The 14,870-nt window shown below is 31.6% G+C and overlaps 1 protein-coding gene across 4 annotated transcripts in view; it reads right to left on the bottom strand.

The window, feature by feature from the left end:
• Positions 1-5,536: 5,536 nt before the first annotated feature.
• Positions 5,537-14,870, bottom strand: part of LOC110036165 (soluble inorganic pyrophosphatase 6, chloroplastic) — a 31,472-nt gene continuing 22,138 nt past the window's right edge. The window contains exon 6 of one of the 4 annotated variants that reach the window (XM_020740547.1): positions 5,537-5,635. In XM_020740547.1, coding sequence (XP_020596206.1) covers positions 5,543-5,635 — 93 coding nt within the window. In that variant the 3' untranslated portion in view covers positions 5,537-5,542. The other 3 variants (XM_020740550.1, XM_020740548.1, XM_020740549.1) reach the window with 3 other exon arrangements.

Raw genomic sequence — 14,870 nt, 5'->3', positions numbered from 1 at the left:
CTTGTAGATTAATATCCTAATTCATAAATAATATATTTATTTTCTTTTGTGATTGAACATCAGATGTGTGCAAAACTATATTTCATATGATATTTGAATTTCTACATGTACAATGTATGGAAAAGTATTTTGGAGCTTGATGCTTAAATTTTAACATTCATGATATGTGAAAATACATTTTGACTTAATGTTCACATTTCCACTTGCACCATGTACAAAAAGTTTAAATTAGCTTGACTTTTGCATTTCTATACACATGATATATTGGTTTGATGCCTATTTTTCAAGTGCATGAAAACTTATGTTTTGATTGTCTTATGAATAATTACCATATGCTTGTAAAATCACAATTCATGCAATGTTCGTAACTCCATACTAGTATTGAAAGAAAAATGTACTTGTCACATGATGCCTGTATTTCTCCATTAGTGATGTATGGAAAAGTATTTTGAGCTTGACGCTTGCATCTCCATATTCATGATGCATGGAAAATTACTTTTAGCTTGGTGCTTAGTTCATGATGCATGGAAATTTAATTGTTCTTGATGCCTATGTTTCCACTTTTTTCATGTATGAAAACCCTATTTTTCCATGTTCACCTTATTTGCATTTGACATATATAAAGGTTTTAGTTGATCCCTTACGTAAGGATTATGGTTGATCCATCATGTAAGGATCCTAGTTGATCCATTTATATGTTGCACTATGAATTTGCGTGGTACATTACACATCGTGTGCTTGTGATTTTTTTGTGAATTTTTTATTGCTATTCATGAGATGTGTAATTTTTCCTAGGGTGTCCTGTACATGATGTAGTAAAAACATTTGTAAGGAAAATTTCATATTGATTGTGCTTGTCATTTTTGTGAGTGTTTGGTTACCTCTTGGGCGAAGTGGCGAGGTGTAATTTCCCTCTGAGGTGTCTTGTACCTTAAGTAGTCAAACTCGATATCACTTGTGCAAGTGAGTGTGATATGTATTGCACTTGTATTTGCATGCGTAGCACTTTCATCATGAACAAGTGTCACTATATGTTCATTATTAATGGTTGCTTAGCACATTGATAGTCTAAACTATCGTTTGATATTAAATGTGATTGCTCACACCTCAATAGAGAGATCATGTCATGTCTAAAAATCTGGTGTATCACATGTGATCACTCACACCTCGATAGAGCAATCAATATACACCTGATCACTTTATGTTTTTACAAGATCATAGCCTAATCAGCCTTGATGGCAAATCTTCTACAATAAATTAATGAACATATGATGATCGTGATGTATTGATAAGCATTTCTCGTGAGCATATCTGAACGTGCAATGCGAGTTATTACATTAGGATTAACACATGTATGATTGTACTAAGGTTCCATGAGGTCTAATATGTGCCCCTTAAGCATTATTTCCTCGCTACTATTTCAAAAATATAAAAAGTAAATTTTTGGGTTAATATTTCACATCATTTTTTAAAACTTATTTTAAAACTAATGCATCTATAGCCTAGAACATAAGGTCCGCTTTTCAAAAGATTTCTTTTACTTTAAAATTTGTCTTTCTAGATGAGTGTATTAGAAGTTTTGGACCCTCAAGATGGGTTCGAGGATGGCAACCTCACTAAAGTCATACACGAGCCTTAGCCACACTTTTGCACACACTTACATGAATGTGTGGGAGTCCTTGTTCTAATTTTTTTTCTAGAATGGGGTTGTGTGTAGCTAGGATTTCTTATTTCTGACTATAACTGATGGTTTGTGCTAAGCCATGCATTTTATTTGATGTCTTTATGTGTCTACTAAGTTTAAGAATGTACATTAGTAGATTAGGGAAATTTTGTGAAGGGATTAATTCCCAAAAGGGAGAAGCTGTAATGATTTTAGCTGACACTGCTAAACTCCCCACTTGCAAGGCATGGCTCATTACATTGCATGAAGATATACTTGCACTAATCCCTCTTTTCTGTAGATTGAGTCTTTGTTTAGACTTTATAAGTACCTGATTACATTCCTTAGGACATATCAGTATCGAAAATAAGGTACGGGCCCAAGTTTCAAGACAATGATCAAGAGCATTTGCTCGTGTCTGTTATCTTAATTCTGAGCTTCCATTTATGTATAAAATTTGGATCAAGCATGTATATGCGAGGCCTGGTCACCTTTTTCTATCTTTTCTTAGGATATATTGTTGACCCAGCAGTGCTCGGCCAATTTCATTATTTGTTCACATAGTGTGTTTATTTTCATGTGAGTTTTGACTTTTACTCTTTCTTATGATTGTGGTTTCTATTGGATGCTCTTTACATATGTAATCTAGAATCATTAAGGACATTAAAAAAAAGTTCTTTATATAAAAGCCTAATAATAAAATTTTGAGCTTAACAAAATTTTGGATTAAAATTATCTCATTTTAAAATGAGCATTTTTATTTATTGGTTTTACTGTCTTGTGTGACCTTTGGGTTGGGTTTAAAATGGTATGAATATAGCCCAAGTCATACTTAATAGGGTCTCCATATTAGGGTTTGCTTAAACAATTGTATCATTCTGCATGTCCTAAGGAGGAGCCCTCATGCTTCTTCAACTTGACTAATCAAGCATAAAAGTTTTATCTAGGTGGCTTCTAGAGTGACTAAGGTGTTAAAGGCTTCCAAACCCAAACGGGGTGTAAGTCTTTTAAGAGGTGGTATTGGCTTTATAGTTGAACCCCTCTTTTCTTTTACTTTCTAGTGGCTTCCTTTTCATCTACTTTGGTAGTAATAAGTCTCATCCATACCTATTTTACCAATATTGGGTCATAGGACTTATTACTTCCTATAACTTTAGGGCTACAAAGATTCGTTGGATGAGACAACACATGGATTGCTGACAATGGTATCTAGTCAGGTTAGGTCTACTACCTTCACAATCACATAAACTTAAGGTCTCAATAGCTTAGGATGGTGGATTCATGGAATCACGACCTAGCTATCTCCACCTGTTTAGAGCTTCTTTACCTTTTTATTGAAAAATCCCCTTTTGAGCCCAGTAATTTTCTTGATATACGGTTGATGTCATCTGGCGGGCCCTATTTTGCTAATAGGTTACTACCCATTTGGGATATGATGATTCACCTTCTACCATTACGGCCCAGTACGGCCTCAAAATGGTGGAATGATCCCCACATGATGCCCGGTTATTTCGTAGATCTCATCTTTTGATAAGTCGTCACCCGTCTGGGATGTGAGGATTCACTCTCTATTCTCATGGCTCGATAAAGGCTTTGAAGCACTGAGATGTTCCTACTTGAGATAACCATATCCTTTGGATATACTCCTTTCACTAGAAATCACAAAAGCATAAGCAGAAATTCTAATTAACGAGAGTATTCCTGGGTATCCCCCAAGATGTATTTAACCATAGGAACGGGTATTCTTGGGTATCCCCCAAGATGTATTTAACCATAGGAACTGGTTCCTTTGGGAGTTACTCTTGACTCCATAACAAAAGAATAAAATTTTGGTTCTCTGATTATATGGGTTGTTTATGTAGGGATTTTCTTCATGGATAATATGTTTCAAGGTGTTTCGATCTAATCTCGTTTCAGACATATATATTCTTAACATATCACACGAGAATTACTTACAATAGCTCTATATGTTTCTTTTTAATTTGTTTTTCTATATTTGTCTTATGTTCTCTTCTTCGAATTATTTTGACAATTCAAGAAAAAGGGCTATATGGTAAAGAAATTTATACAATGATAAATAGACAAACTAGACTTCAAGTTTTAAAAAAACCAAAAATAGGAGCATCAATCCTCACATTACATGAGTTGCCAATGGTCGCTAGAGTCTAAATTTGAGAATGCCTTGCATGGAGCTTCTCCATTCAATTGACAAAAACTTCTTATTCCCAAAGGTTCTCAAGTCTTCCCTCGTGTTTTATTTTATTCTAATGTGTTTTAAGCCCTGCAGATACCGAACCTAGTGAGCTCTTAGGCAGCATCAATAAGCGAATAGACAACCTCATAGCGAGTGCTTGTCGTTTGCTATTTTATATATATATATATATATATTTTGTTTGATACTATCATAAAAAATATAAACTTTTATGGTTATCTTACATTGAGCCAAAAAAGCTCTATAATATTCTAAAGCATTTCAATTAATTTGTATTTCTTTTTCAACAAATCAAACGGCCGCCAAGATATACTTTAAGTAATAAAATCACCTCATAATAAAATACTCAACTTTGGTCAAAAGTGATTGGCATTCTGAAGTAAAACATTTATAACTTCAGGATTACCTCTTGGATGACACAAGGTTATGACAAAGTAGTCTATCTTGGAATTTTTATGTAGGAAATGTTCTTGGCTTTTGAAAACCTACTTTAGCCACCAAAAAATGTATTGCAAGTTTGAGTTTATATGGGAACGTTCCTTCGTAATAGAGGTCTACCAATGTGTCTTATTAATTTATTTATTGTAAGGGTGAACACTCTATGCTTCATGTTAATTGATGTCATCTTAAAAAATATTATGCATGATTGTATCCATCAATAAATTATTATGAAATGATTTTTTTTATGTGATTAAGAAATTATGTAGTGTAGGACACTGACTCGCTCATGACACGTCCCGACATGTCTCAGACACAAGACCAACGCATCCAACTTAAAAAAAAATAAAAAAAAAAAAGAAAAATAATAGTATCAGACAAGTGTGTCTTAAATTAATGATTTAATTTTCTTTGAGTATTCTTTTTAATTACAAATTTACAAATTAATGATATATGATAAATTTACAAATTAAAATATTAAAAATTTTATTTTTTAAGGGGTGAACCTATTTCTTCAAGTTCACTGAAAAGTTTTTCTCATAATGAACTCGAGCAATTTGGCAAATACTCATCTGAACAGGTATTTCTCGTTATAAACATCTTAATTTTTAAAATTAATTTTATTGAATTTCGTATCCAGAACATATATCCAGAATTAATATTATAATAATGTGTATGATGTATCCAGAACATATATTTGAACAATAGAAGAATCTCGTATTATGTCGTGTCCCAGTAAATTTCCGCGTAACAGAGGTGAATAATCAAAAAATAGCTATGATGCTTAAACAAAAATTCTTTAAGTAAAAAAGTTTTAATGCTACTCAAGGCATTTAAATCACGTGAAAAAATTAAATTCATAAAACCCTAATCACAGAAGCTTATTTTCATTAGATGTGAACTCAGAAAATTTTGTTTGGTTTACATTTATTAATTATTAAATTAGTGTTTTATTTCCGCTCAAGAATTCTCGAGTTCACATCTATTGAAAATAAGCTTCTGTGATTGTGATTAGGGATTTATGAATTTAATTCTTTCGCGTGACTTATATGCCTTGAGTAGCATTAAAAATTTTTTTCCTAAAGAATTTTAGTTAAGCATCATAGCTATTTTTTGATTATTCACCACTGTTACGCGGAAATAAACTGGTACAACACATCGATACGAGATTCTTCTATTGTGCAAATATATGAAGTGGATACATCATACACATTATTTCCAAATAATAGTCACACCAGTGAAAGCTCTCCAGCTGGAACTGATCTTTTGATTAATTTAGCCCAAGACTCATTTGTCTCAGCAATTACTTTCAAAGCAAAAGCCTAACCAGAAAGTAAAAAGTAAAAAAATTGGCACAAGGAATCAAAATATAACAATGGAAACTGCTCTTGAATACTCTGATAAATGAAATATCATGCAGCCAAAAAAAACTAGTGAAAATGTTTTTCCAGTTTTGCAAAGGGGTTATTTACATAACTCAAAACTTATGACCTCCATTTCATAATGGAAAACTAATTAGTACTTTAGGACAGCTCTCTAATTGTAGTATATGATATATAAACTATTTATAACTTCTGCAGATGACGATCAACCTTTTTTCTCTGAAAGAATGTCATGGTTATTAACGTTTTCTTTCTTATACAAAAAACATCAGTGGGATTGGGCGACACCACATGTAAGCGGCGGACACACTAAAAAAACTGAATAAGTTCTATATATTGGTGCATGCCCAGCCCGAACCAGCCAATAGCTTCGAAACAAAACTTTCGCTCTGAATCAGTCTCCATTTTCTTCCATCGTCCTCGGGTAGGGTTTCACGATTTTAACCGCTAGGATTTGGTTCATTTAAAATTTCTCGCACTATCGGTCGTCAGATAATAAGCATTTGCAGTCCCTATCTCTCGCCGGACAAGAAATATTGGTGATGGAATCTGAAAATAACGGGTAGAAGTTTAAAATGAAGGATTGATATGTTTCTTTCTTCATTAAATTTTTGTCCAATGCCATTATTCTATTTTTCCAATTTATTAGCTTCACTCTTGAGCTCTATAACTGTCTGTATTTTGTAAATCGGACAGTCTGTTGTTAACTGATTCTTGAAATTCATAAAAAAAATTTTGAGTTTTTAGCAATTGAATAATATCCTCGAAACCTTTATTGACGCCTGTAGACATTGGTTGCAGAGTGATATCACATGAAATGAAAGGGACCACAAAATGAAATTGGTGATTGTGTTGTGGAATGAATTTCATGGGTGATGTATCGAGGCGTTTTAACTAGACTTGGTTGTTTTTCAATTGAAGGAGCGAGCAGGACATGTTTATTGTCTTTCTAATTATAAAAAAATAATTGTAAACCTGCAATGATCTATAATTATAATCACACATAAACTAAATTTCCCAAAAAAGTCAAAAATTATCGAATGAGAGAAAAACCTGTAAAGGTTTGATTTATCAAGGATGAGTTCCAGCTCACATTTATTTGCCACCTCAACATGCGAGGCCTAGCCTCAGGTGCAACAGGACTAACTAGAGATGTATGCTCATAAAATCAAAGCTGTGTAAAAGTTATATCATAATCTGATTTGACTAAAAAAAGAAATTTTAAATGGTATAAACATCACACTAACTGTGAGCAAAAAAACAAATTCATTGATATATCGCAATGACTGATTTCGCCTTAATTTTGTGACGACGACATTCACTTGATCCATAAGAAACTTACAAAAACAATTAGCCAATTAAAAAAAGAAAAAGAATGTACATTCTCAACACAAGTGTAAACTCATTTGGGCACGCAAAAATTTGCTTGAAGGAAGATATAAGTTTGTTAACAAAAATTTTAAAAACAACTCATCAAATGGCATATAATACTTTCCGGGTGAAACATTCACTAGGTCATTCTTTATTTGTATCGTGGATACACCACATGAGGGAGTTTTTTGTTAGTGAACTGGTTCTCCTCTATTAGCATGTCTATCAGTAAGCCACATGTAAGCGGCGGACACACTAAAAAAACTGAACCTACAACTGGCTCGGAGTTTAAACTTAATTCCTTCCCACCCATTCTAAATACCCTTTGTTCAACATCCCAATGCAGGATGTGCAATGTTAGGACATTATCTTGCGGATATAAAGGCAAATCGAAAAATTGAAGCACATTCAAATCTTTCAGGGTATTCACAGTTTCCTCAGATAGGGTATGTTTGACCAAATCAAGAACAAATCTTGCTACAGACAGTTCACATACAGTTGAACATCTTCGGGTTCAAAAACCTACAAAATAAGACAATGAAAAAAAATATATATTTTATTAACTCCAAACATTTCCATAATAAAACCACTTCAGTACCTCAACATGAATGCAACAACAAAATAAACACTAGTATCAATTGCAAACCAATACCATAATAGCAACAGAATAACACCACAATATGTCCGTAATAACACCAAAATATGTCCTTAAGGATACAACATATTTATCACAATAAGATCGAAATGTGTCCATAATAACATCAATGTGTCCATAATAACACCAAAATATACTCAAAATAACACTAAAATATGTTTTTAATAACACCAAAATATCCCCAGAATAACACCAAAATATTTTCATAACAATAAAAAAATATGTCCTCAAGGATACAATGTAGATATCACAATAACACCAAAATATGTCTATAATAACACCAAAATATGTACAAAACAACACCAAAATATATCTATAATAATGTCAAAATATGTACATAATAACACCAAAATTTCTCCAGAAAAACACCAAACAAATTAGAACCCTACAACAACAACAACAACAATAAAGCCTTAATCCCACTATGTGGGGTTGGGGTTGGCTACATGAATCCTTACATGAATCCTTATTCTCCATTGCATCCTATTTAGTGTCATATATTCATTTAGTTCTAATAAATTAAGATCATTTTTTATATAATAAGCCCAAGTGTTTCTTGGTCTACCTCTGTCTTTCTTAACATAAATAGAATCTAGAACATCTACTCTCCTAATCGAATCATCAAATGGTCGACGCTTAATGTGACGAAACCAATATGACCAGATCATCTAAGACGATTCTCTAATTTTGTCTGTCACATAAGCTACACCAAACCTATCACGGATATAATCATTTCGCCTGTTGTCTCTAAGTGTAAAGCCACTCATCCACCTAATCATTCTAATCTCGGCAACACTTAAATTAGTATTATGCTTCTCTTTTAAAGGCCAACATTCAGCGCCATAGAACATTGCAGGTCTCACCATTGTCTTATAAAATTTTCCTTTCAGTCTAAGTGATACTTTCTATCACACAAAAGGCCCGAAGCATTCCTACACTTCAACCAACAAATATGAATTCTACTATTAACATCCTCATCTATATCACCATCGCTTTGAACAATAGACCCGAGATATCTAAATCGCTCACACCTTTTAATAAATTGATCACCCAAAGTTATACTTTTGTCACTAGAGCTACTACTACTAAAATTATATTTCATGTATCCAGTTTTAGTTCTACTAAAATGAAGGTCATTAGACTCCAATGTAGACCTCCATAATTCAAGTGTTTTCTTGGGCTTTTTTTCTCGTCTTATCCACGAGAAGGATATCATCAACAAAAAACATACACCAAGGCAAATCAGTAAATGCCCAGTGAGACCATCCATAACTAAAGCCAAAAAGATATGGACTTAAAGTTGATCCCTGATGTAATCCAACCGAAATAGAAAAATCTTTGGTCAATTCTCCTTTAGTTTGAATACAAGTAAGAGCTCTAGTATACATATCTTTAATGACTTGAATATCAAAACATTTTTTCTCAAGAACTCTCCAAAGGATATTTCATGGAATCTTATCGTAAGCTTTTTCTAAATCAATAAAAATCAAATTTAGATAAAAATCAAATTATCAAATTTAGATTCTCCTTATTATCTCTAAACTTCTCCATCAAACCTCTCAAAAAATGTATAGCTTCCATGGTAGATCTGTCTGGCATAAATCTAAATTGAATATGAGAAATCTTTGTAATACATCTTAACCTATATTCAATTACCCTCTCCCATAATTTTAAAGTATGACACATCGACTTAATTCCTCTATAATTTGCACACTCTTGTGCAACCCTTTTATTTTTAAAAATGGAGACCAAAATACTCTTCCTCCACTCCTCATGTATCTTTTTAGTTTTTAAATAATATTAAAGAGTTTAATAAGAAATCTCACTCTCAAATCTCCTAAATATTTTCATACTTCAATTGAGATATCATCAGGTCCTACAAACTTTCTACCCTTAGTTTTCTTTAAAGTCTCCTCAATTCCTTTTTTACTAATGCATCGATAAAAATGAAACGTTTTATTATTATTAACGATATTAAAATCAAAAAGGTCGATCGTATTTTTAAAAACTTTATAAAAAAACTCACCCACCTATGTTGAATATCTTTTTATAAGAAAAACACTTTTTTATCTTTCATCTTTATTACGCTTTATTTAAGTTAAATCTTTATTTTTCTTTTCTCTTTGTTTGGCTAATTTATACATATATTTTCACCCTCCTTAATATCTAATATATTATAAAGATCATTAAAAGCATAATTTTTAGCATCACAAATTGTTCTTTTAGACTTCTTGCGGGTCGTTTGATATTTTTTCTCAGTTCTCTAAGCTTTTACATTTAAACCAATTTTTATAACATAACTTCTTATATTTTATCTTCTCTTGCACAACTATTATTATACCACCAACTATTCTTATTTAAAAAAAAAATTTCTTTTTTATTTAAAAAAACTTTTTCAAAAAAAATTTCTTTTAATTCTCCAAGTACATCTTTTGCTACTTGTTTAATAGTATTTGTTACTTTATCCCACATAGCATTAGTTTCATCATGAACATCCCAATTTTTGAAATCTTGAATTTTACTCATAAAAAATAATTTTACTTGCATCGTTTAGATTCCTCAATCTAATTCTACAATGATGAGTCATAGTATTTTTTATTTTACTAACTCTTCATCTTAAAATCTATAGAACTAATAAACGATGCTGGGTACTTAAATCCTCATTTGGAATGATCTTAGAATCTTGACAATCTCGACGATCTCTTCCTCTTATAAGAAAAAAATCAATTTGTGTTTTATAAGATCCATTATTATAAGTAATATAATTCTTACTCTTTTCTTTAATAAAATATTAGTAATAACAAAATCATATGCTAAAGCAAAATCTAAAATAGAAATAGCTCTATTAAATCTAAAATAGCTCTATTTTCTTTATTAGTCACTCCAAAATCGTAGCCACCATGAATATTTCTGAAATATTCTATCACTCTACTGACATGTTCATTTAAATTTACTCCAATAAAAATTTTTTATTCAAGAGGTATCATTTGTATTAAGTCTTCTAAGTCGTTCCATAATTTATCTTTAGACCCTATATCTAAACCTACTTGAGGAGCATAAGCACTTACAATATTAAAAATCTTTGTATCAATGATAATCTTAAGAGCTATAATTATATCTCCAACTCTATTAATTTTTACAACATTATCTTTCAATCTCTTATCTATAATTACACCTACACTATTTCTAGTGCGACTCTTACCAGAATACCAAACTTTAAAACCTAATTTATCAATCTAATTAGTCTTTTCTCCAACCCATTTAGTTTCTTGAATACAAAGATATTAATCTTTCTATGAATCATAATATCAACTAATACCATTAATTTATCATTGAGAGCACATATATTCCAAGATCCTATCCTAATATTAATTTTATTAGTTTCATGAACTAACTTCTATATCTGCATCCGTCCATAATGTGAGAACTCTTGCTTATTTGACACTACACCCGGGCATCGGTGTAGCGGCTCTTGCACACTTTTCACTTTATTCAGGCTATACAGCGTGTCGTTTCCAGGGGACGCCCTAGCATTTACACAACGATCAAAACGATCCATGTCATGATTTTTTTGGACAAGTTTTAAGCTGATTGTCGACTACCTAACGCAACACTCTACTTTTCACATCCGTGCTTGGGACCAGTAATGACAGTGATAAACATCACAATAATATCAAAATATGTTCATAATAACAATAAAATATGTCCAAGCAAATTAGCACCCTGACAACAAAATATGTTCATGGATACAACATAGACATGTCCATTAAACACCAAATAAAATAACAATAAAATATCTTCAAACTAACACCAAATATGTCCGGACAAATTATCACTTATTAAACCAAAATATGTCTAGGATACAACATACATATTATCATAATAACACTGAATCCACAACAGAATAACACCATGTTACCATCAACATGATCATTTTATTCAAATTAAGTAAAAGAACACCCAATCAACAACAATTTTTTTCAAGTTGAGTTTACAATAGCAACATCATCACAAAATCACCAAAGTTGAATCAAATTATCAATATAACACAACTGAGATATCACTATAGTAACACTTAATTAACACATCTACACAATCAACTTACCATCAAAAAACCTGCATGAAAACACTAATTCAACATCAGAATTCAACATAAGAATTACAAGATGTAATGGTATGGTGTTATTCATAAAAATGTGATTGTATATTGGTGTTATTAGTGTGGTTAAATAGTGATTGTATGGTGTTATTAGTGTAGTATTATAGTGTTATTGAGATACAAATGAAATATTATTGTGGTGTTATTAGCGTGATTGTAATGTGAAGTTAATAGCGTGATTGTACTGTAATATTATTAGTACAAACATGGATTTATTGTAGTGTTATTAGTGTTATGGTATGGTGGTATTGTCATACAAAAGTGATTTTACAGTGGTATTATTAGTGTCACCATATTGTAGTATTATTGTGATACAAATGTGGTTTTATAGTGTTGTTATTAGTGTAATGGTATGGTGAATTTTGTAATACAAATGTGGTTATATAGTGATGTTAATAATGTGGTTATGTGGTGGTATTATTAGTGCGGTGTTATGGTGTTATTGTTTAACAAATGTGGTTGTATTGTGATGTGAGTAGTGTTATGGTATAGTGTTATTGTCAAACAAATGTGGTTGTACAGTTGTGTTATTAGTGTCATCGTATTGTGGTGTTATTGTGATACAAATATGTTTGTATTGTGATGTTATTAGTGTTATTATATGATTGTATAGTCCTACAAAGGTGGTTTTACAATGGTGTTATTAGTGATGCATTATGGTGTTATTGTGATACAATTGTTGTTGTATTTGGATGTTCTTAGTGCAATGATATGTTGTTTTTGTCATACAAATGTGTGTATAATGGTGTTATTAATGTGGTTGTGTTGTGGTGTTATTAATGCAGTATTATGATGTTATTATGATACAAATGTGGTTGTTTGGTGGTGTTATTATTGTAGTATTATTATGTTATTATGATATGTCGGTCGTTTTTTTTTAACCTTCGTAATTAAAAAAAATTGCGGTTTTGTGATTTTGTGATTTTGAAAATAATTTAAATATAAATATAACCTTTTTGATTTTTTAAATGTAACATTTTAATTTTAAAATAGGTGAGACCAAACGGGTCTCACATTTAAATAGTTTAGATAATTGAATACAATACTACAAGTAATACACTTATCCCAAAGAATAAATATATCACTTGTAATAGGGATTCAATCACCTAGACTAAAGAATTTGTGACATTCGTTTTGGTCTGCGAAACATTTTATAAAAAGGCCAATAAGTTCCCCTACCTAACATAAAAAATTAGATAAGATTTATTTTATCTGGGTTCCTGTTTCCTTATAGAGGTAAGCCCCTATAATTAATTACATCTTAAATGATCGAAATCACTTAAGAAAACCCTCGATTAAGATCAGGTGGTTTTGCCTTCAAGATTTCAAAGTTTAGGTTTTCACGATTAGACATGGGAAAATCAAATGGTAATGGCTCGAAATAGAAACAATTATTTAAGGAATCCAAAGGGAAGAAAAGTAGGAGATATCAAAGATCCAGGAGAAACTCCGGAAAGGGAAATATCCCAACTATCCTATTGTTTGACTTTATTTCTTTTGAAAAGATGTAATTTAATATTTCAATCCTGTAAATTATTTAGGACTTAGGACTTATGTTTGCACAATATTGCACAATATCGGATTGTGCAAATAGCCTAAAAAGATAGGAGGATTTACACCGTACCGCATGGTAACCTCGGAATCCTAAAACGTTAGGACTTATAATTGTACAACAGAGTTGTACAAAAAGCCTAAAAAGTGATCCTATGGGTTGTTATTTAAACTAAAGAAGGTGATAGGTGATGTGAATGTGTTTATATGATGTGTTTTGATGTTTACCTGTTGCAGATCCACCTGGAAGTTGTTCCTCGTCGCGCTGCCCATGCTGTTCGCTCCAAACTTCTCGTAGTAGCACATCCTGGTTTAGTTTTAGTTTTGAAAATGCTCCTAACCACTAGGTTATCCTAAACTGAGGCATAGTGTATCAAAGTAACTAAGCATGCAGTGTGAAAGAAAAGTAACAATGCACTGTACAGTAAAGAGAAAAGACAATATAACATGCTGAAAGAAGAGCATAACATGCTATAAAGAGTAATATAACATGCTGGAGAAGCAGTATAACAGGCTATGAAAATAATATAACATGTTTTAAAATAAAATGTTGTAATATAAATTAAACCTGTACACCTGAGAGGTTCATTGCTCCTTTAAATTTAGCTATTATGCGCTGTGTAAAATAGGAAAGTACGACCTGAAAAAGACTTAACAAAAACAGGTAAATCATATGAAAAAGACAAACAAATAAAATAAAATACAGCATCACATATAAAGGACAAAAAATAGGAAATTTATATGTGATATTGGAATGTCCCCAATTGCCAGGAGAATTTGAGTGTAAGACAAACTCAAACCCCGGAGCATTGGGTTTCAGTTTTGGTCAAGTTAAGGTAAGAATTTCATTATTTGATTTAGTTAAATCAGTCATGAGTCACAATCTAGTGCACCCTCGTGCCTAGTGTCCTACTTATCTTCTAAACTGAGGTTAGATGTTTGGATTTCTTAGGGTCATTTGAAAATTAGGATGATAAACTATCTCTTAAGTTGTGCTCCTAAGATCTAGGATACCTGCACTTTAGTTTAAACTTGAAGTGTCCTAAAGTGTCTAATCTCAATTAAGTGCGTTTCCACTAACCCTCAAATATCTATAGATCCAACTTAACTCGCTATCAGACTTCTAAAACCTAGGGATAAACTCATAGTTTTGGCAAAAAAATTGTGAGTTGTGCTTCAATCCTAGTTAAAGGAATTGGATTTTAAATTGATTCAAAGCTTAAGGGATCTAAGAGTAAGTCCATTAATCTCTCAATCGTTATCTAAATTCTCATTTCTTCCAACTTGCAATTCATTTTTCCTTATGTAAAAGAAAAGGTGGATTGTTCGCTACCCTATCTCCTCTTTAGATTTTATCATCCAAAAAATTCAAATTTCAATTTTAATTTTCTCTCATTTTCTCTTGAGATTATAAATCATTTCTGAATATAATTAAATCG

This window comes from Phalaenopsis equestris, unplaced genomic scaffold, assembly GCF_001263595.1.
Source record: "Phalaenopsis equestris unplaced genomic scaffold, ASM126359v1 Scaffold203276, whole genome shotgun sequence".
NCBI classification, from domain to species: Eukaryota; Viridiplantae; Streptophyta; class Magnoliopsida; order Asparagales; family Orchidaceae; genus Phalaenopsis; species Phalaenopsis equestris.
This window is presented reverse-complemented; position numbering and strand designations above follow the sequence as displayed.